A 25,274-nucleotide genomic window follows, 5' to 3' on the forward strand; every position below is an offset into this window, starting at 1 on the left:
ATTATTTATATAAATAAGAAATTTAAATATCCATGTGACAATTTAAGAATTCACTTACATTATAAAATACTGATGTCAATAGAAATTTTTTAAGAGTTAATCTAAATTTATATTCGGGTAAATTTTGTACACATTCGGGTATTTTATTAAATAATTTAACACACATTCCGTATGCATTACGTTGAAGCAATGAAGTACGTTGTGGGCTATCCAAAACCAGTGTATGACCATTTCTGGTGCAGCGTGTATGAACCTGTCTAACAGTTTTAAGCAAATTTTTATGTTTTTTAACGAACAAACATGCTTTCAATATATACATGCCAATTAGTGTTAGAATATTCGCGTTAGCTTACGAAATAGTGGCCTACAAGATTCGTACGGTGGGATAGCTAATATAGCCAACATAGCCCGAACAAATTGTTTTTGTGCTACGAAAGCTCTTTATAATATTAGTCTACGTAGTCATGGAATATTTCTTGATGGAATTTCGTGTTATGAACTCTAGAAAATCGTATCGTTAAACAATGGAAACACATAGCAATAATGCGAACATATCTGCAATATTCAGTTTTTGTTCTACCTTATCCCTCGAGGGCCACTGTCTATGACATATGCGTAGGATCGCATCTAAAATGGGCCCCTTGAATACATTTGCTCATCCGATATGAGATGTAACCTTTTTGTCACATTATTGCTACTTTTTTACTTGCGTAGCATTGTGATATCTTTATATTTTATTAGGAAGCCGTTTGGGACCGTGCAACTTGGAATAAGAGATTTGATAAGCAAAATCTAAAGTAACATTTATTTTTGTATGTATATATAATCGCTAAGTTAAGTGTGTCCGCAAATAAAATTTGAAGCACTGGCACGGAACGCCAGAGGTCGTGGGCTCGAGTCCCGCATTGTTCATAAAATTTTGTTTTCAAATTTTATTTGTGTATTAATCCTAGAAGTGAGGATTATCACTTTAAAAACATAACAATATTATGTTAAGTGTGTCCGTCCAGGTGATTATATCGTAACCATTACAGATATTAAAAAACTTAAAACTGATACCGAAAGCACGTTGCCTAATCAGTAAAATATCATTAATATCTTTTTTTAAATCAAACGAGAAGTATTCAAAGTTTTGATGTTTAACACTCCCATACATTTAATATAAGATTAATAGAAAAGTTAGTTAGTTTGTTAATTTCCGTATTGTAAAAAGTTTTTTTAGCTTTTACACTAATGTATCGCGAGTGAAAGACTGTCAGGCACATTAAAGTAATAAATCTGGCGTGTTGTCATGCTTCACTTAACAGCAAGTAGCTCTATCTAAAAGTATAAATTATCTCAGATATTAGTAAGTCTTCATGCTCTTGAGAATTGAACTCTGTAACCTTTTTTATTTTATTTTATTTATAAATATTTGGGAGACTTACAGCTAGCTTACAATTATTATAACTTATGAAATAATTAAAACTAATGAAGGCTACTTAAAAGTTTCCACATTTATGTAGAACTATTGATATTATGTAATTTTACGCTTTAAAACTATATTAATACAATTATTTAAATTAGAAGAACTTATTAGTTAAAGTTATTTTTAATTTAGTACTAGATATAGAAAATTAATCTAGATCTACGTCATTTGACAAGTCGTTATAACTTCTGCAGGATCTAGTATTGAAGCTATTTGCACGATAGTTACACCTCGCTATGGGAGTATGTAAAAGGCTAGGGTTACGAATTGGAAAGGCATGCGCTACTAGTCCAAGCATGCTAAGTAACTCTGGACAGTCGATCTTACTGTTCGCTATACTGCATAAATACGCCAAATCTGCTGTACGACGCCTCTGCTATTTATTTTATAATTATTATTAGTAAATATTGCAACAAACGTGACAGGATATAAAAGAAACGTCACGATATGTCTTACAGGTTCGAATTTTATAGTATAATATTTGAATGTGAAAAGTGTAATTGAAATAAAAGCTTTTGTCTTTTTTACCTACTGATAATGTTTTTAAGTATAGTACCTATGTTGAAAGTGTTAAATTTAAATAAAACTTGTGTTTTCAATAAGCTGCATTTATGTCTTTGTTTCAATACACACACATCAAAAAAGTCTAAGCAAAATGTACTAATTTAAATTTTAGGATGGTTTTTCACATTATAGCGTTGTATTATATTTTTAAAATAATATTCTTAGGGCCCTATGATGTAAAAATAACAGTCTTTATAAGTTTTTTTAATAACAGAAATTAACAATATTAGAATATACTGCAGAAACGAAGGTATATAAGCAACTAAACATTTTTTAACAAAATGAAATTTCAAAAGAAAATGAATTTATTGTGAAAGAATAGGATAATTTAATACAAAGTATGGCCTCCTCTGCTATTCAGAACCTGACAGCAATGAGCAAATGAGACTGTTTATGTCATATTGCGGTATTCGCTCCCAATGGAATTGTAGCAAATCCTTCAGCTATTGGGTTGTTGTCACTCCGTCCAAGTCCTTCAAAACATGTCTCTGCAGCATGTCCCATGCGTGCTCGATGGGGTTGAGGTCTGGCGATTGTGCAGGCCAGGGCAATACCCGGATGTTCTCCGTTGCCAAGTATTGACTGGTTCGCCGAGTTGTATGTGAACGCGCATTGTCATGCATTAACGTAAATTCGGAGCCAAAGGTTTGTGCAAATGGATGGACATAAGGTCTGAGAATATCCTCAACGTAATTTTCAGCGTTCATGTTTCCATTTACAAAAACGAGCTCAGTTCGCCTGTTCTTCATAATACCCATACCATAACTGTTGAGCCGCCGTATGGATGAGGAGGATTCCTGAATGCCCCTGATCCTTTCAGTATTTCCGGGCCGACGGAACACTCGCACCCTTCTTGTATCAGGCCTAAACCCGAATCGGAAAACATAATTTTATCCCATTGCTCCTGGGTCCATGTTCTGCGTTCTCTACACCATTCATTTCGACGAGCGCGATTCCCGTGACGTATCGGTGGGCACTTAATTGGGCGTCGAGCTCGTAGGCCGTACTCATGCAGTCGATTTCGCACAGTTTGGGGACTTACATCAACACCACTTGAATTTTGTAGCCTCAGACTTATCTATCGAGCGGTTAACATCGGCTGGCGTCTTGCAGTCAGTTGTATGTACCGGTCTTGCCGAGTGGTTGTACTCCTTTTACGGCCTGAATGCTGTTCCGCGGGTTCCTTTGTGTTATTGTAGCGCTGCCAAAGACGACAAATAACACTTCTATGAATGCCAAAATGCCAAATGACTACAGCTCTTGCATTTCATTTGCCGTCAAATGACGTCGCTACATGACGTCATTTGTCACTACTTAATAATATATAAATACCTAATAATACATTTAAATATAAATGGTTGTTAAAATTATAAAATCAAAGACTAAACGTAGCAATAAAAATGCACTTAAATTCAAACAAATTACCTTTCATTTAATATAATGAAAAAAACAAAACATAATCGATTTTTTTTTAACCAGCCAGTTTGTCATCAATAACAAAAAAGTTTACATAGCTATGCCCTTTGAGTGAATAAAGACTTAGAAATTAATTAATATAAAAGGTAAATTAGTAATATCATGCATGTTGCTTAGACTTTTTTGATGTGTGTACTTAGCGAATAATATTATAACCTTAAATTAACGATTGGTCTCCGCTGCGCTCCAACTAGATACCACAGGCGTAGTCGCAAAGTGCGGCAACTAATACGAATACCAAGTGGGCGTACTCGAGCCAGTCTCGATCATTATGTGATGTTGAGTAACACATGTTCTGTTAAACTTATCTAATAATTGAAACTAAAATGCCGGGTTGCGTAGTAAAACTTAGTAAAAATAATACTACAAGAAATAAGAAAGACACTGGGATCACATATCATCAGTAAGTATTTTGTATTTTATTATTTCAATGTAAAATAACAGGAATCGTCTATATGTTACAAAAATTTAAAGATGCCATTGGGTGTCAAGATGCCACGTACACAAGCATCTTTACAAATAACCAATACACACTACAATATAAAGTTGCCGTAATAAAAAAGCTATTGTTCTTAGGTGGTACGATATCTAGTTGGAGCGCAGCGGACACCAATCCTTAATATTTCTTTTAAGCGTTTGACTTTTGAGTGTTTTTGTTGAGCCACTTTACATAATTATATTGTAGACTAGGTGACCCGGTAAATGTTGTTATGCCATATAATTAATTTTTAGTGTTCAACGGTTATTTCTCCGACTGAAAAATAGATGTTGTCTGATTTTCAGACCTACCCAATATGCACTCAAAATTTCATGAGAATCGGTCAAGCGGTTTCGGAGGAGTTCAATGTTTAACACCATGACACGAGAATTTTATATATTAGAAGATATATGACAATCACAAAAATTTCAATTTCTATTGGTAACAGAATTTTCAAAATCGGTTTAGTAGATCCAGAGATAAAGGCCGACAATGCTCTTGTAATTCCTCACTTCAGGAGATCACTTAACAGCAGGTGGTACATACGCTCTTTAGTCATCCTTTTCCATAAAAAAGATAACCCCGTAGAAAATTGTGATAATGATTTTAAATGAAAGTGAAACGATTTTGTATTATTCTGAGATTCCGTTCTCCAGATATAAGGGTTCGAAAAACTATATTGTGTAATGTACGTTAATTTATACTAAGAATTTTTATGATGATTTCACAAATAGGTATTATAAAAGCTATAGTTTGTAAGGATAAGGTACGGATGATAAGGTATGATGGATGATAATAATGCAAAAGTTATAGGTAGTTATATTATATTCCTATGTCCTCCTAAATTATGTTAAACGATTTATTTCAGTCAGCATACACATGCAGATTTTGCGATTTAAAAACCTGTGAGCAAGTCACGTAGAGTTGGCCATAGGAGAAACGTGGCCTGTCCAAATGTATGCGTGCTTGCGACCTTGCGATTTGTTGATACTCATCTAAAATGCAAATTAATAGGAACTGCAGGCGTTTGAATTTATAACCCCTCCACCCGCAGCCACCCGATCGCCCGCAAGCCCATCCCACCGCCTGCCACCGGACCGCACCACAATATCGCGCACTTGGTTGTTTATCGTCATCGTCATAAGTATCCAAATATTTGTTCAAATAATGTAGCACAGACAGAGATTATCTACTTTAAATATCTGTTATGTAAGTATGATGTAAGCTATATTATTGTATAGTTTCAATAAAATCCATTTCGCGTTAAAGAGCGACAAACATATATCCATACATACAGAAGTCCATACATTCTTACAAACTTTCGTATTTATAATATTAGTAAATTTTATAATACACTAAAAGTTTTGCACTTCTAGCTAAAAACAATTGGCGGGAAATCATTTGTGAATTGTTTTTTATCACACATCAAAGTTCTACGTACGAAACGAAAATGGAATAAAGTCGAAAAGATTTAAGAGCGATGATTTTTTATGATTTTAAAAGTTCTGTCTCTCCGTAAGAATGTGCCGCTCGTCTTCAAAATGCTTTTGGGAGAGAAGCACCTTGCTTGAGCACCGTGAGGCGATGGTTTCCAAATTTGAGAGAGATCGGATTTACTATGAGGCAATTCGAGGACTATTGAGGATTGGTATGAGCCAAATTCAGAAAATTTTACACAAGCAATTGAAAGTTCTGAAACTTCGTTGGATCCCTCATGAACTGACAGCGGAGCAGAAGCGGGCTCGCGTGGAATGGTGCTCACAGATGCTAATAAAAGTACGACCACGGACATTCCAATGCTGTTTATGACATTGTCACAGGAGATGAATCGTGGATTTACTAACTCGAAAAAAAAACAGCAATCTTGTGAATGGGTGTTTGAAAATGAGAACAGGCCAACAAAAGTGAGGCAGGCAAGAAACGTGGGTAAAAAAATGATCGCAATTTTTTTCTCAGCTACGTGTCCCACTTGCACAATTCTACTTGAAGATCAAAAGAGTGTTAACACCGAGTGGTATTCTACCATTTGTTTACCCAGGGTGTTAAAAAAGTTCATCAAAGACGACTAAAAAGCCGCGTTCTCCTATATCATGACAACGCTTCTTCACACACGGTCAACAAAACTAAGTCATTTTTAGCTTCCAAAAAAGTACAATTCTGTATTTTCCCCAAAATCAAAGATTTGATGATGGTGATACTCTTCGGAATGGGTAAGCGGTTTTACTTTTACCCATTCCGAAGAGGCAGTGATAGCGTTCAATCAGCACGTAGAAAACATGCCTTCAGATCTGTGGTCCTCCTGTTTTAAAAAATGGTTCGATCACATGAAAAAATGTTTAAAATATAAAGGAGAGTATTTTGAAAAGCAATAAACATAATATTTTGGTTATAACATGTTGCTTTTTTTAAATTACGCAAAACTTTTAGTGTGACCTACGTACTTACACATTGTTTTACCGGCAATATAAGGTATCAACTAAATTAGGTGAATAAGTTTTTGTGTCCTAAGCTATATAAGATACTATATTATTTTATTTTTCCTACGAGAATTCGTTAGTTTTCGAGGATGAAAGGTATGCGAGATGTTTGAACGGCAATATAATTATCAATATGCCAAATTTTATTAAATTAGATACATAATTTGTCGTGTACTAAGCTGTATAAGGAACTATAGTTTTTTAACTATACCACGGGAACTCTTTAATTTTCTGGGATGAAAAGTATTTAAAGTGTTGACCGGCAATTTAAGGTATCAACATCATAAATTTTACCTAATTAGGTGCAAAAGTTGTTGTGTACTACGCAATATCAGTAAGTAGAGGTTTTCAACTGTTCCACGGAACTCTTTAATTTTATGGGATTAAAAGTATCTAAGATATTGACTGGGGATGTAAGGTATCATCATTCAAAATTTCAATTAAATCGGTCCAACAGTTTCAGAGATTAGCCCAGACAAACAGACAGAGAAATAAGAAATTCCAAAAAAAATCGGGACTTATTCTATTTCTCTTCTTACATCCCCCTGACGCGCTTTTAATAATTTTTTTCTTTGTACAGAAATTTGATCTCTACAGATTTATTATAAGTATAGATGAAATTATTTGTAAAATGATTTGCATTGCATTCTGATCAGTTAGTAAGAAATTCAAACTTTAACAAACCGTATTGCAGTATGCACCATTAAAACTCTTCAATAGCTGTTCTCGAGTGTCAAAGTTTGGAGAACCGACGAGCACGGAGCAACGTAAATCAATTACCCACGCTACGCAACGGAAAATAGTTTGCAACATTGGCCCTGAACTATGTGAGGAAATTGTAACTATGAGAATAATAATAGTACATTCATATAATAAGGTTTTAGAGTTGGTACAAGGACGGGACCAAGTAATTTGGTTTAAAGATCTTTTTTTTATGACAATAAGGGATGAGACGAGCCGGACGTTCAACTGATGGTAATTGATACACCCTGCCCATTACAATGCAATGCGGCTCAGGAAACACAGTAATACTTACACATTAGCGTACATGCTCACTGAACTTACGAATATAATTTATATTCGCGATCTGCGCGGCAACCGCCGCTGTACGCTATTATCACTATGAGTTCCGAAAAACTCATAGTCAATGAATTGCTGGCATTCCTTCAGCACGCAATTGATACTATGGACGAGATCAGTATCATCCAGATCTGTGCATCAAATTTCAAGAGTGAGGAGATCACTAACACCAAGACGCTCCTGTACGAGGTTTTGATGAAATCAGACCAGATGCCGTCCCGCAGGAGGCCATCACAAACCTCAAGGCAGGCCTGGCAGAAGTAGTGTTAAAATTAGAGGCATCTCAATACACCATCAGGGACCTGAAGCAAGCTGGAGTAGCGACGTTGCGCAACAATACTGTTGTAAGTAGGTCATTAGAGGCCAATAACATCAACACACGACGTGGGGCTTGCATTACTTCGCCAGCGAGTTTTGAATCAGCGAAATTCGACTCGACACCGGCCGCTGTTCCCGCATGTGTAAGCGGTAATGTACTTGCCGCCCGTCCCTCACCTCCTCCCCTCTCGGAGGTGTCGCCTGCGGTCGTTACGTCAACAACTCAACGTGACTATGCTGCTGTCATCCGCCAGCATCCCAGAAAGCGGACAGTGCTGAGGACAGAAAGTGGAAGCGGGCACGCCTGCAAGGAACCCGCTTGTAGAACTGTGTCGAAGGGTCAGACCGACAAGGATGGCTTCATTAAGGTGGAGCGGAAGAAGAGGAGGCCTCCTAGTCATAATCAATTTGGCACAGCACCGATAGGACAGAACCAGCTCCTGCGTCCCGTAGTCCCGTCCGTCTCCCGATTTCACCATACCACCAAGGCCTCCGACATTAGTCAGTACTTGGTGGAGAAGACAAGGTTCCGGTTGGGGGTCGAAAAGTTGGTGACGCGTCACGCAGTAGATTTTAACTCTTTTGTTGTTCGCGTCCCGACAGAACATATATCGACCTTCCTGGACGTGAAGCTGTGGCCGTAGGGGGTCGAATTGCGTCTATTTTGTGTTTGTTTCTTTTATGTAAATGTTAATTCTGAATGTATCTGTTTGTCTATAATTTACCAAATTAGGATGCAGGATTTGTATAACTGTAATATTATTTATTTATGTTTCTGTATCCCCTAGCTAGGGCAGAGGGCATTCACAGTGCATCTCCATCGCAATCGGTCCTGAACATCTCCCTTTATTTCACTCCAGATCTTTCCGATGTCTTTCGCTTCGTCAATGACAGTCCGCCGCCATGTTTGCTTTAGACGGCCACGTTTGTGTTTTCCTTCACGGTTCCATTTTTGCCTCGGTTTCTGGTTGGGATCGCTCCGGAGTGTGTGGCCTATCCAGCTCCATTTGCGGCGTTTTATCTGTTGCTCGATTGGGACTTCATGACAGCGTTGCCAAACATGATCGATGGTAATTTTGTCTGGCCAGTGAATACCGAGGATATTACGAAGGCATCGGTTAACGTAAGCCTGAAGTTGATGAGAGATTGACTTGGTGACCTTTCACGTCTCACACCCATACAGCAATACGGTCTTCGCGTTGGACCAGAATCAACAGCATCGCTTCCGGATGCCTGCAGAAACTTAAAAAGACTGCTGGACTTCTGGAACAATCTGGCCTGGTTGGAGTAAGACGATAAATGAAAACCCACAATGGCCCAATCAAGAGGCTAAGTGTGTAAACAGCCCAGCTAAACTAACTAACTAAGCTTGATTTAGTTGACTTAACTCGGATCAAAGTCTGCAATATGTTTCTGGATATCTGTACCGTACTATGACTACTGCAGCACTTTGAAATTGATTACAATTTTTCATTTTACCTCATTTTGACAGCACTTTATCCTTGCCAATCTTAATATTCCTTATCTACGGCAATATTGCAGCAATAACACGAATAGTGCAGCATCTTCACAAAATTGCATATTTCGCTGTACAATGCGCGTTCCTGACAGTTATCAAATCGTGTTTCATACATTGCGGGGTTCAGCTACGCTCATACTTGATCCATGTACACCAACAATTTTTAGATTGGCTTCTATTTGTTAGGATCCAATATTTTATATGTTAGCGAAAGATTTTGAAACGAAGCTTTTAAAGAACCATTGTGAACAACATTCAAAGAAATTAACATCTTGACTGTTATGTATGTACATAGGCACATAAGTGAATTTGCTAGAAACTGTGTTAACTAATGTTAGCACCAGAAAAAGATTTAAACTTATAATGCCTACTCGGCTAAATCGAGTTAGTAAGTCTTTTATAGCGCGATGTATATGATTTTACATCAAGATCCCAAAAAATGTTCAAAACTAATATCAAAAGAATGTTTAAAAAACGGTTGTGTGGTAAATGTTACTATAACATAAATGACTTTCTTAATGATACCACAGATTGGTAATGGAGCGAGTAAATAATAAATTTAATTGTACGATATTACTATTTTTTATGAAAAAAAAAAAAAAAGAAGCCGGCTGAGTTTGTTGCGCCCATTCTTCTCCAGTCTGAGGCATATGTTTGGAATGGTTGGTAGTTTTTGACTTTCAATGATTCCATATCCTATTTGGAATAAAAATATTTGAATTTGAATCCATATACTCTATCTAGTCAGATTTTAATCGTATAAATTATAGTTTATATTTGAACATTTCTCGAACTCTTATCATCGTATTTTTTTAAGTCAAATTTGGAATTGTTTTATTTATTTATTCATATAGGCTTACCAACTAAATACAATTTATTAACTTATGCACTGAGAATGAAACAAATATAATAAAATAGGTTAAATGTACTTAAATTATAGGTAGGCACAACATTACTATACGAAATAGATGTGATATTGTAAAATCTATAAATATTGGAGAGCAATATAAATTTGTTTTTTAAAATTAAGTAAATTTGAAAAGAAAATATCAATATAAAATCAGCTATATTAAAAATACTATTGTATAATTGTAATAATAACATAATAATAAGTGTAATTGTTGTTACTGTGGTGGAATGGGGAAAATAAATGTGCAATGGTGAAAAAGTACTAAGCCGACAGTTAAAGACAGGCACATGCAAACCGATTTGTGATAAAAGCGAAGGGCAGTCCATATCATAGCTTAAAAGTTTATGTAAACACAGCTGTAATTACAATCTGTCAATAAAGGCAAAGATGTATAACTTTTGTACAAAGGTATGTTAACGTAGTATTTCCATAAAATGGCCTAGAGATATATAACTATAAATAAGTTTCGTTTGCGTATTAATAACCAATTTATCTGTGTGACAAACTGATGTGACCACGAGTCGGGAATGCAACTGTGAAGCATTTCTACGTATTCGCAGAGAACTTATTTGAAATGCATTTAGTCTACATACATAATAGCTATAAGGGTAAATGTATACACTTCTATAATAAAGTCCCAGCCACTGTTCAGGCATTATCTATAAATAAATTTAAATGTTTTATAAAAAAATGGCTCTGTCGTAAATCCTATTACTCCACTGCTGAATATCTAAATGATCGGACAGCCTGGGACTAGATTGTGATTATTTTATAGCGATAGAAATGATTGTACAATATTCTATATTTTTATTGAAAAGAGCGCAAAAAAAGAATACTGGGAGAGTTTCTTGCGCCGTTTCTTCTCTCTCAGAGCGCCATTTGTTTCCGAAGCGGTAGTAGTATCTAGTAGTTATTAGAAATGACATCAAAAAGATTTCTAAACGAATCAATTTTGAGAAAATAAATGCCTTTTTATGCCTATTTTTTATTCTCATAGCTACATTACGGCTACATTTATTTGCAAAAAAAAAACTTAACTTTGAAAGAGACTTTTTTGTACAGATTTTATTCGTGATATATATTTTTTGTGATAGGGACACCAAACAGCTGAATTAAATTCTTGATTAGATCTGACAACAGAGTTGAATAATATCTTGAGTGGTAAAATAGTTCTACAATCTTTCGTATTACGGAAAATAATGCCATATTATTTTAGAATTTCAATAAGGTTTTTATAATAGAATGGGGCATGCAAGAAAACTGAATTGATTCGAACTGTTGGTCATATTCTATACATGTTAAAAGCTAGAGGTAAATAAAAATAAAACCGGCCAGTGCGAGTCGGACTCGCCCATAAATGGTTCCGTAGTCAGCAAGTCACTAAATATCTTAATTAATAAAAAAATAATAAAGTCCTAGTAGTTAGTTGTAACGATTTATGACGTAATAAAAAAAACCTACTTACTAGATCTCGTTCGAACTTTAAAAGTTCAAAAATTATATTAGAAAATATCATTTACGTATGGGTTTGATTAAAAAAAAAAATGAGTTTCAGTTCTATGTGTTTTTTTATCTATCTATCATCTACTTACCAAGTTTCAACAGTATAAGTCTTAAAGTTTCGGAAAAATTGGCTGTAATAAAATAAAAAAAAATAAAATTCACAATTATATAAATTAATTGAGTTGTCTATGTACTAGGTAATATTTATTGGTTTATCTTAATATAAAATAATGATTATAATGTCAGTTTATCATTTTTCACCCATTCAAAAGAGACTGCCTCAGACCTGAGAAGAATGGGCGCAAGAAACTCAGCGGGCTTTTTTTTTTAAATATAAAATATGGATAGCAATGCAATATCGTACAATAAACATTTATAATTAAAGAGCCTGAGGGTGTTCGCTTTATTCCCAGTCCGTGGTGTCATTAAGAAAACCGTTTTTTTTTTATGGAATAGGAGGACAAACGAGCGTACGGGTCACCTGGTGTTAAGTGATCACCGCCGCCCACACTCTCCTGCAACACCAGAGGAATCACAAGAGCGTTGCCGGCCTTTAAGGAAGGTGTACGCGCTTTTCTTGAAGGTACCCATGTCGTATCGTCTCGGAAACACCGCACAAGGAAGCTCATTCCACAGCTTCGTGGTACGAGGAAGAAAGCTCCTTGAAAACCGCACTGTGGAGGACCGCCACACATCCAGATGGTGGGGTATTATTATAATAATATTATGATGCTTTAATAACCTTTCCCACACAAACGTTTTTTTAACAATTCTTTTAAATTTCGTAACAAATTTGTTTTGTACATTTTCTGGGATCATATTGTAGAAGCATATACATCGCCCAACAAAAGACTTACTAACTCGACCCAACCGAGTAGTAGGCATAACAAGTTTATGTTTGTTCCTCGTGTTAACATTATGAATGTCACAGTTTCTAGAAAATTCCTCAATGTGCTTATGAACATATAAAACATTATCGAAAATGTATTGAGAAGCAACAGTCATTTTGACTGTTGCTTCTCAATACAGTTTATTTCTTTAAATTTTTCTCTTAATGATTCTTTAGGACCTAGGTTATAAATCCCGCGAATAGCCCTCGTCTGCAGCACAAAGATAGTATTAATATCGGCCGCACTGCCCCATAACAATATACCATAGGACATAATACTATGAAAATAACTAAAGTATACTAATCTCGCCGTATCTATGTCAGTTAACCGTCTAATTTTCTTAACCGCATATGCTGCAGAACTAAGCCTATTCGCCAATATGGGGGCCCCAGTGCAATTTGGCATCAAGAGTAATGCCAAGAAATATAGCAGATTCCACTGGTTTTACCACCTCTCCATTTAATAAAATATTCGTATCTACATTTTTGACATTAGGCGCGGTGAATGTAATATATTTGGTTTTATGATTATTTAACAATAAGTTATTGGCGCTAAACCAGTGTCAGATAGAGCATTGTTTACTTCGTCATACAAAACTTGGCTTCGTTTCACTTTGAATATAAGTGAAGTGTCATCCGCAAACAATACCACCTTGTGTTTTTTTTCTACAAGGTTAGGTAGATCATTTATATAAATTAGGATGAGGAAGGGTCCAAGAATAGACCCTTGTGGTACCCCCATACCGAGAGGAGTCCCAGGAGATCTCCTGCCATTCACCTCGACCCTCTGAATCCTATTATTAAAATATGAGATCAGAAGATTGAATGCAGATCCTCTTATACCATAGTGGCATAGCTTCCTGACCAGCGTAGAATGCTGAACACAATCAAAAGCCTTAGATAAATCACAGAAGATACCAAGCGCATTCTGTGATTCCTCCCAGGCCTCAAAAATATTCCTGATAAGTTCAACACCTGCATCCGTAGTCGAGCGTCCCCTAGTAAAGCCAAATTGCTTTATATGAAGTAACTTATAAGTGTTAAAGTGAGTAAGCATTTGGCTTAAAATAATTTTTTCAAAAATTTTACTAAGGGTCGGCAACACCGAAACAGGGCGATAGCTATTCGGGTCGAAGTGAGTCCCGATTTAAATATTGGTGTAATTTTACTATACTTCAGAAGGTCAGGAAACACGCCATGTTCAATACAGCTATTAAAAACTAGTGCTAGATCCATATCTACTAGAACCATTTCTATGACGTCAATAACAGAACTTATTATTTTTACAGATATGCCCCATATATCAGCAGTTTTTTTCATTTCTAAGGATCTAAAATTTTTAATTATTTCTGCTGGGCTAACAACACTGAATTTGAAATTTTGTTTACATTCCTTAACATTTTCCAAAAGAAGTGACTCGGCAACACTGGTGGAGGAGACAAGGGTGCTTGAGATGGAAACTGGAATGTCAGAAAAAAAATTCTCAAAAGCAGAAGCTACTTCCTGCTCAGAGTGGATTTTTGTATTGTTTATTATTAGATTTTATTCAAACTTGCAGTCTTTCGCTCTTCCAGATTCCCAGTTAATAACTTTCCAAGTCATTTTTATTTTATTTGAATCATTTTTAATTATTTCTCTAATATGCATTGACTAAGCAATAGTACATAAATAATTTTGAATATTTTTTCACATATACAAGGAAAGATACATCATGATTACATGATGATCTCTCACTATATAGTTCATATAACCGTTGTCTGCTCCTATGAATACCAGCTGTTGCCCAGTTGTTAAATGACAAGAGACCACCCGAGTTGACTGTCTTTGAAGTAAATATAGAAGCAAACTCTGTTTTAATTATTTTAAATAACTTACCATACATCTCATTTGGAGTACTGTTATAATTTCAAATACAAGTTTGAGAGTTTTTCTGAAACATTGCCTCTATATTTCTCCATTCGCCTATTGTTTACCGGAACAAACATAAACTTTTTAGTTGAAGTACATTTGTTTCCCTCAATATTAAAAGTGGCTAATTGATCAAAGTGGTCTGAGCTCAGTTTACTAATTATTGATTGAGAAATAGGTTTATAATTAGTAAAAATATTATCAATACAGCTTTTAGAGGTGCTGGTTACTCTAGTAGGTTCTTAGAAAATATTTGATAAATTATATGATTTAAACAAAGATTTGAATCTAATACTTGTGGTGGATTTTTCTAATAAGTTAATATTAAAGTCACTACAAATCATAATATATTTCTTAGATTCTGATAATTTTGATAAAACCTCCTCCAATACACTCTCAAATAACTCATATAATGCATCGGGGGGTCTGTATATGCTTACAACAATGGCACACTCAAGCTTTGCACAGGCTATTTCAATGGTACGTTCAACAGAGAGGCCCACAATATCTTTACGGTCTTTGAATTTAAATGATTTACTTATAAGTATAAGAGAGCCGCCACGTGTTGCCTTTTCTCTGCTAAACACACTTGCCACCCGATGACCACTGGAGTTAAAAATGAGCTCATATTTTCTAAGCCAGGGTTCAGTGAGACATAAGATATCAATATTTTCATGGTTCATTAGTAACTCCAGTTCCAGTTCTTTACCTAACAATCCTTGCATATTTTGGTGCATCAGGTTTATAACTTTACAATTATTATGTTTACTATTACTTGTACATTGTGTATTTATATTGCTAAAGGAGTCCCCTATTGTCTTATTGACTAATTTAAATAATTTGGAACATATTCCAAACCAGAAACTAAACTATAAGACTGCTCAATAGAAGCAGTTTAATGTTTGTTTTATAAATGTTTATTGTATTAATGTTTATTGTACGATATTACATTGTAATCCATATTTTATATTAAAAAAAAGCCCGCTGAGTTTCTTGCGCCCATTCTTCTCAGGTCTGAGGCAGTCTCTTTTGAATGGGTGGTAGATTTTGTCGATCAATAAGTGATTTTAAATCCTATTTTGAATAAAAATATTTGAATTTGAATTTGAATTTTTATCTCCAGTAGGCCCCAACCGAAGATATACTGAATATTGGGAACGGCCGTTAGGGAAATGTTCTCGAAGAGCTGGGGTTAGTGTAGTGGCTAATTCTATCCAATTTTGCAACAAAATTTCACTAGCGTGGTCGTGAAAGAAGGTACAAGTTTGTTAAATCCTCTCGGAAATTAATGAAAGATAGCAGTCTCGTACTAGCTACATTTCAAATTGTCGTGTGAAATTAACTCAAACAAAATAATATTTCATTGAAATGAACCAAGAGATTTCTACACAAACAAATATACACCTGGAGATATAAAGCTAATTTCTATTAAGCTTAAATTAAATAGATGAAACACAAAGATAACTGCATAATTCGTTAGACACGACAGTAATGTGTTTGTCGGAAACTAGATAGCTTTGTCGTTTTAATTTAATTATTTAATATACAGTATTGAGTTGTATTTGTGTTAAGCTTTGCAAATAATATGTGGGGAAATGTTGATTCTGTTTCTTATGTTTATTAATCTTATATTCTTTATTATTATTTATTTCTTTATGACAATAAGGGACGAGATGAGCAGGAAGTTCAGATGATGGTATTTGATACGCCTGCCCATTACAATGAAGTGCCGCTCAGGCTTCTTGAATATCCCAAAAATTCTGATCGACACTACAATAATTGCGCTCGTTTCCTTGAGACATAAGATGTTAAGTCTCATTTGCCCAGTAATTTCACTAGCTACGGCGCCCTTTAGACCGTAACTATAATGCTTACACATTACTGCTTCACGGCAGAAATAAGCGCCGTTGTCGTACCCATAATCTAGTCGGCATCCTTTGCAAAGGAGCCTCCCACTGGGATATTGAACTACCCCGGTAGTATTGGACTTAAAAAGCCGCTTATCCTAAAGATCCCGGGAAGAAAGACACTATTTGATTTGAACTGCCATCGGTCTTTAATAAATGTGTAAAGTTTCAAGAATTAATTCAACGTTTTGAAGTGATCTAAAACAATACAAAACTCACTAACTTATCAAAAATTTAGTGATACATTGTATGGTTTATCCTACATTTTTGTGTGGAAGACAAACATATTATATAACATAAAAACCACAGTGACATTAGTGTCCACGATGACCATCTATCACATTGTAGAACTAACTTGTCAGATTGCAGGGTGATCACTCAGGCCCTCCATTAAGCTGAGACTATTCGTCAATCGGGATCTATTTCCATTCTCACGTTCGATAAGTTTTCGTGTATTTATTGGCAAATTTTTCAATACTTAAATTTCTCTCGGGAGTTGTTTATGTCACTCAATATTCGTAGCCTTTGCGAAAACAATGTTTTGCATTATTTTTATCTGTCAATTATTTGGAACATCTTTTGAATAGAAAACAAACAAAACGATCTAATAAGAAAATAAAATAAGCTACAAATCTTTATAATTTTTGTAAAATTGTGAAGTTCCGAGTAATTTCTTCACCTGTGCAAAATAGTGCAATAAAATTTAATGATTGTAGACTTCTTCTTCATTTGAATTTCTACAAACTTTAGTGGGTTGTGCACAATGTTTCGTTAAATTTCGTTCTGTTATTGTTTATTGACATTGTATGTTATTTTTAATGGCATTAAGGGATGAGACGAGCAGGACGTTCAGCTGATGGTTATTGATACGCCCTGCCCATTACAATACAGTGCCGCTCAGGATTATTGAAAAAGCCAAAAATTTGAGCGGCATTACAATTACACTCGTCACCTTGAGACATAAGATGTTAAGTCTAATTTGTAAGTCCCAGTAATTTCGCTAACTACGGCGCCCTACAGACTGAAACACAATAATGTTTACACATTACTGCTTCACGGTAGAAATAGGCCCCGTTATGGTACCCATAAGCCGGCATCCTGTGCAAAGGAGAACTGGCGAAAAACGTTCATAAAATCTGTCGAATCTAGTTATCGTAAGTTCAGAATTGAAGCTCAAATAAAAAAATTATAGCGGAAGACGTTTCGTTACTGTGTATGTCAAAATCTATTTCCGAGATTTGAATTTATCACTATGAAAGCCGCTGTAATGAATTAACAGGAAAAAACATGACTTTTGATTATAATCACTTACCATAGTAAGTATGTCGACGAGGAAATAATTTTCCTTCCTATTAATTTTTTATTCTGGCCACATATATAGTTATTGTCTGGGTTAGCTACCACTGCTGTTAGAAAGTGAACGAACAGGCTACTGCGCTCAAATTGCAATGCAACATCACTTAAACCCGGGAGTTCTGTGCGCCTCTATCCGCCACTAAAGCCGTTTCGATGGCGAGAACAAATGTCTCGGCAAAGTCACCCTTTAACTAGACCCCATCGCCATATAAATGAACTCATTGACAATCAAACAAAGTGAACATTTTTGGGTGTACGTGGAGTGAACTCTCAAGGGTATTTTTATATGTAGTATGTTATGGTAAATAGTTGTATGTTCAAGTTTTGCGTATTTTCTGGTGTGATGTATGTAAGTAATGTAATATTTGATTTATTATTTAATGCTTTTGTATGATTTTATTCTTCTCTGTTGGTAACTGTCGCATTAGGACTCCTGTAATGATAGTTGCTATGTGTGGTAAATAAACAAATAGATATTACGCTTTTTAAAAAAAAGTTTAAATTTGAGCAAAGGCGAGGGCTCTAAAAAATTGTAGATTATCTTATCACGTTTGACGGGAAGAAGCAAAATTGTATACCAAACAATTTGCGTGTTAATGCAATATTCTACAAGGTGATCCAAGCGAAGCAAACACAAGATTGACCTAAGCGTCAATCCCGTGCATGTTGACAATGGAAACAAGTAATTGTTGAGATGAAGATGAATGGTCCGAAGAACGTGGTCACCCGTCCACACTTGTTTGCCGCTTCTGTATTTTGCTTTGCAATCTACTGTTATAAGAAATGTTTTGATTAAATTATGAGGGATGTTGTACAAAATACTATGTCAAAATAAATGGGAATAAAATAGTTTAAGAGTTAGGAATCTAGATGGAATGAGAAAAATGGCGGTAAATATATCATAATTTTTTATTAAACACTAATTTGTTAGTATACTGGCTTTAATCAGATCTCGTTTCATTGTAGATCACTACGGGTTCAGATAGAAATATTTTCGTTGATCAACTGTTAAATCGTATCTGAACCAACTGTCAACAAAATCGAAGTAATAAAATTAACTTGTTCATAAAATTTTATTTTCAAAATTTGTTTGTGCATTAATCCCAGAAGTGGTCAGTTTATAAGCATTACATTTTTTTTGACTATTTTTTATCTCGTCATATCTATTGGATAGGTAGGTTCATAAACACCTAAGCTAATAACTACCAAAAAATTTGACCTGTTAAATAAATCTTATATCACAATAAATGTTATTTGATCACAAACACGATCGCGTCATATAGGGCTGTATCCTTAGATAAAGGATTGGTCTCCGCGATAATTGAAACTAAAATGCCGTGTTGAGTAGTAAAACTTTGTAAAAATACTACAAGAAATAAGAAAGACACTGGGATCACATAGCATCAGTGAGTATTTTGTATTTTATTAATTACAATGTAAAATAACACGAAGCGTATGTTACAAAATTTTAAAGATGCCATTGAGTGTCAAGATGCCACGCACAAAAGCATCTAATAGTTGCCGTAATAAAAAAGCTATTGTTCTTAGGTAGTGCGTATCTAGTTGGAGTGAAGCGGAGACCAATCCTTAATGTAAGGTTGTGTATGTGAAAAATATGTTTTAATTTCAGACCACCCACTACTGATATTCTATAATTTCTTAACATTTTATTTCATAGAAAAGGTTTTATATGTTAGTCGAATTGTTTAATTAACAAACCGCCTATATAAATATTTAACCCCAAATTCACCAACTCAGGTGTAAAATTTTAAAAGTACATAATAATATTATCATATCAATATTCCAAGAATACCAGTAGGAGGCTACCACAACGACGTGTAATGTGTAAACATTACTGAGTTTCGATCTGAAGGGCGCCGTAGCTAGTAAAATTACTGGGCAAATGAGACTAAACATCTTATGTGTCAAGGAGACGAGCGCAATTGTTGTGCCGCTTACAATTTTTAGGCGTTTCAAGAATCCTGAGCGGCACTGTATTGTAATGGACAGGGCGTATCAATTACCACCAGCTAAACGCCTTGCTCGTCTCTTCCCGATTTTTTTTTATGTAATAGGAGGACAAACGAGCGTACGGGTCACCTGGTGTTAAGTGATCACGACCGCCCACATTCTCATGCAACACCAGAGGAATCACAAGAGCGTCGCCGACCTTTAAGGAAGGTGTACGCGCTTTTTTTGAAGGTACCCATGTCGTATCGTCCCGGAAACACCGCACAAGGAAGCTCATTCCACAGCGTTGTAGTACGCGGAAGAAAGCTCCTTGAAAACCGCACCGTGGAAGACCACCACACATCCAGATGGTGAGGATGATATCCTAACTTGTGGCGTGTCGTGCGAAGGTAGAATTCGGCGGCAGGAATCAGATTAAATATTTATTTTCATAAATAGAAATGAATAAAACTATTCCAAATTACATAAGCTATAACTATTAATTAAGTAAGTTACTGAATTATACGGAGAGCTTTACATTTTCACGTCAGCCCATTATGTATGCTAGCATGGTTGTAGTTCGCCATTTTTCCTCATAAAACAAATTCCTCTCACAACTTTGAGTGATCTTCACGAGTTCCTTCGTAATTTTACGGCGAAACTTTAGCCATATTCTTGCACCGTTTTGTCGGACTAATACACATTATGCTATTGTAAAATACTATAACATATTTTAATAATATAAGTTATTAAGCAATTTACTTCCTTATTATTATATCTTATATCTTTAAACGAGCAATTCTCGTATATATATATACATATATATATTTTCTGAATTTCGGAAACGACTCTAACAATTTTTACAGGTAGGTTCGGGGGCGAGAAATCGATCTAGCTAGTTTTAAATTTTAAACATTGGAACATTGGGTGATACGGAAATCAGAAGACCCCGGTTCGAATCCAGATGTCCTATTCGTGTTTTTTGTTCAAGTTTTGTACCTTCCTCAAAATCCGAGCAAGGCTCGGTCGTCCAGGTACTAATATACTAACTAATCTAAAATGTAAAATTCTCATTTCGCAGTGTTTGTAGTTAAACTCCTTCGAAACGGCTTTACCGATTCTTATGAAATTTTGAGTGCATATTGGGTAGGTTTGAGAATCGGACATCTATTTTTCATCCCCCTAAATGTTAAGGGTGGTCCACGCCACATTTTTTCCAAATTTTTTTGACATTTTTTTTTAAATTTGTTTGATTATGAGTCAGCATTAAAAATACATACAACTTCAAATTTTTACCCATCTACGATCAACAGTTACTTTTGTATCACGATTTTAATATCGGCAATACAACGTTTGCTGGGTCAGCTAGTATACTAATATAATAACTAACAATTTGATAGAAGTCTTTAATGTCAAGAATATCTCAAATGAAAAGTAGCATACTTGTCGGTTATAGATACTTATGCACACTGTAATGTACCTTGGTTTTTGAGGTGTAAACTTCTTTAGCGGCGTCGAGCACTTTTCTTGGGATGGATATAAAATGTTAAACTCGCGTCAGGACACGTGACCTGATCAAAAATTCGTAAGACAGTCGTTGAAATTATGGATGATAGTTGATTTTTCTGAGAGATTAACTTTTTTATGTAAAATAATTGTAATAGTTCTGAAGTGTTAAATGTTTTAACTATATAATATAAATTGTCATTTTTATGTACGATAGCAAATTGTATTTAACAACATATAAACAAAATGCTATATTGTACTAATAAATAAAGCAATTCGTGGGAAATTTTCCCTATCCATTCTAAAATATTCAAAAATGCACAACGTTAATGTTCAAGTTTTCACTTCTGCCGGCACACCCGGAATGCAACCCGTATATTTTTTTTTATGGATACATTTAGCGCAAGTTGATGGTTCAGATAATAAGCGGGCCCTCATCAAAAATACATTATGACCTAAAGCTTGAGATGGATATCTGATATTACAATATCACCAATATCTTTCAAACTGGAACTGCTGCAAAACAGAAAAATCAGCGCTGTTTTGTAGCAGAAATATAATATGCGAACTACGTAAGCTTCCTTGTACGGTGTTTCCGGGACTATACGACATGGGTACCTTCAAAAAAAGTGCGTACACCTTCCATAAAGGCCGGCAGCACTCCTGTCATTCCTCTGGTGTTGCAAGAGAGTGTGGGCGGTGATCACTTAACACCAGGTGGTTTTAGGTTTTTCATAAAAAAACGGAAATATAAAAAGAAATAAATCTATAACATTGAAAAACTACAGCCTAAAATATATGGTAACAAATTGGATTTACTTAGGATTAAAGCCCAAAGTAAGTTATAAACTCTATTACATCCATCATTGTTATTAAGTTAATGTAAATTGTTCCTTCTAAGATTATCTTTGCCATAAAATGACTGAGTACATCTTTGTAAAATTTGTCATATAGGAATAATATGCCCCGGGTCCATATTGGCTAACCTAAAGTACTTTACACAAAATTGTTCTTCCTACTGACTAGTAACGAAATGTATTTTCAAAGTCAAAGTCAAATAAACTTTATTAAACTAGGCTAAAATTGTCACTAGAAATATTTCTATTAAATTACTGAATCTACCATATTTTCGGAAAAAGTAGAGATCGTGAGAAGAACTTACAAGAAACTCTACTGCCACTCTTTTCAACTTAGAATATTTTACAATGGCTTTAATATACAAAACAAATTAGTTTGTAAGGTGAATTTAAGCTACGGGTATCCAAGTATGAACGTGGAATTTCAGTGCGTACTTATTAAGGGCGGCTGGGCTCTTCATAACTCCTGATTTAGTTTGCTTAATGGGGTTTGTTCGATGTTTTGCGATACACGAACCTTTAACTATGAGCTCCGACGGTGCTCTGATGAAATTACTTGTGGACGGGCTATTAAATAGCCTGGCCTGTACACATCGAGTTTGAAAATGGAACGAGTTTGCTGGGAATATACATCTTTGTACAATTATTGATTGAGCTGTATGGTGTAGTCTACTTAATAGTAACTTTTTTGTTCTTAATAATGAAAAGAGGTGCTGTTAAATTGGTCATTAAATTTGTAACCTAAATTTATGAACGATGCGGGACTCGAACCCGCCACCTCTCAGGTTCCGTGCGAGTGTCAAATTCAAATTCAAAAACAATTTATTCATGTAGGTCACAGAAATGACACTTATGATTGTCAAAAAAAAATATTGTTTCTAATCGAATTTACTGCTACTTCGTAAAGGGTTGAGCTAATGAGAAGAAGTAGCAAGAGACTCATTGCCACATGTACATTTTAATTGTTTTACAAATCATTTCAATTACAATATATGCAAAGCGACGCAACAAAAATACTCAAATGTCAAAAACTGAAAGGCTTACACGAGTAAGTCAAAAAAAGAAAAAAAAAATTACTACTTATATACACAAGAGATATTGAGTATAGTAGATGCATCAATCCACACATACCGTAAATAAATAGAGGCATTATGTGAGCATTTTATTAAATAAAATATATAATAACTTTAACTTTAAACGAAATAATAATAATAAAAAACACATCAAGCAGACCTCCCGGTAACAAGATCATCCAGCCACCACGAGTAGCACCCGTGCACGAGCATGACGCATGGACCAGCCATCGCCTCCCTCGACCATATTTTAGGGAAGGGAACGACCCGCCCCACGTCGCCGCCACTTGTGTTCACATATAACCTGAGAGTTGAACAAGTCATACCAAGATTTACTAACTCAGACAAAAATAAAAAAAAAATCGGTCTTATAATCGTCTAATAAAATTTAATCAACTGTATTTTCATTATTACTTTCATTAATTTTCATCCAGAATTTTTACAATTATCTCATTTTTATCATCAAATTAGAAAACTGCTCTCTATTCTCTGTTCTTTTCTATATGCTTCTGGTAATTGAAGGAAAAACAACCATTTATGATTCCATATTTAACAAGTTAGTTTTCTTTAATGAAAATAAGGGACGAGATGATCAGGACGTTCAGCTCATGGTAATTGATACACCCTGTCCATAACAATGCAATGTCGCTCAGGATTCTTCAAAAAGCCCAAAAATTCTGAGTGGCACTACAATTGCGCTCCTCACCGTGAGATATAAGATGTTAAATCTCATTTGCCCAGTAATTTAAGTAGCTACGGCGCCCTTCAGACCGAAACACAATAAAACTTACACATTACTGCTTCACGGCAGAAATGGGCGCTGTTGTGGTACCCATAATCTAGCCGGTATCCTGTGCAAAGAAACTTTAAGAAGATATTTTTAAAGCGCGGCAATACCTCAATATCCACAAAAATGATTTCATAGAGAGTCGATTACAACATAACGCAATGAAAATATTCGGACGCAAAAAATACAGTGTACAAAGAAGGACTTAAAGAAAATTTTAAACTGAATAGAATATTCGTATATAATTTGAAATATCCAATAAAAATTTGGAAGTTGCTTCCCAAAAATAAACATAACATGAAATCTCCGGTATTTCAACTATAGCAACATTTCTTCTGTAAAGAATTTAATAGAATCATGCTTTTCTAAAACTTAAACCGAACAATTTTTCAATTTAATATGTAAATTTGAAATAAACAAAAGTAACTCAGTAAAATAAATGCCCATTTGCAGCTTAAGCACATGATCAACACAAATATTGTAGGTTGGTTGAAGCGTTTACAATCCTAGCCAGTCCGCGCCTTAAGTCCAAATCGTAAGCAATTCACCTAAAAATAGTGTATTCAAATCAACTAGCTCAGTATTTCAATATACTGATTATTCAGCAATTTGCATCGGGAGGGTCCACCGATTTACATGACAAAACGAAAACTTGTACAACAGACTCTGTGCCGTATTGTTTTGTTGATACTTGAATATTAATATGTGTTCATTATACGGTTATACGTCTGAGTGGTAGATTTGGAAGTTTTACGCGGCGTACTAATTAATTTTCGTTTTGTCCTTTACAATTAATGTCCTTTGTAAATAATAGGGGTTACAGTATGATTTTGCCGTTTTATTCGAATAGGTACTTCGAATTGACATAGAACCCTCATGGTTTGAGATTTTTGAGTGAAACTTATTTCACTCAAATTATATATCACATTAATGTGCAATATTAGATAATCCACTTTAAATTTTTTTTTCATTCAACTTATACAAGAAAGATGGATACTTCGAAAATTCGAGTGATTTTTGAATACGAGTCCCAACGCGGAACTAACGCGGCAGAAACAGCCCGCAATATCAATGTTGCTTTTGGAGAGGGTACTGCCAATAAATACATCGTGCGATTTTGGTTTAAGCGCTTTCGTGATGGAAACTTTGATTTGAAGAACGAACCACGTCGAAGAACCACAGGTGAATAACTGTGACATCAATAAAATGTCAAATGAAGTTTTAAATGGGATTATGTTTTATTATTAC

At 35.0% G+C, this 25,274-nt stretch overlaps 1 protein-coding gene across 1 annotated transcript in view; it reads right to left on the reverse strand.

The window, feature by feature from the left end:
- The window catches only part of LOC126978062 (alpha-(1,3)-fucosyltransferase C-like), a 57,496-nt gene that overhangs the window by 13,437 nt on the left and 18,785 nt on the right, over positions 1-25,274 (reverse strand). The window contains exon 3 of the mRNA XM_050826773.1: positions 11,883-11,924. Within this exon, the coding sequence (XP_050682730.1) occupies positions 11,883-11,924 (42 nt within the window). The remainder of the gene's footprint in view (positions 1-11,882; positions 11,925-25,274) is intronic.

The sequence above is a fragment of the Leptidea sinapis genome, chromosome 47, assembly GCF_905404315.1.
Source record: "Leptidea sinapis chromosome 47, ilLepSina1.1, whole genome shotgun sequence".
Lineage (NCBI taxonomy): Eukaryota > Metazoa > Arthropoda > Insecta > Lepidoptera > Pieridae > Leptidea > Leptidea sinapis.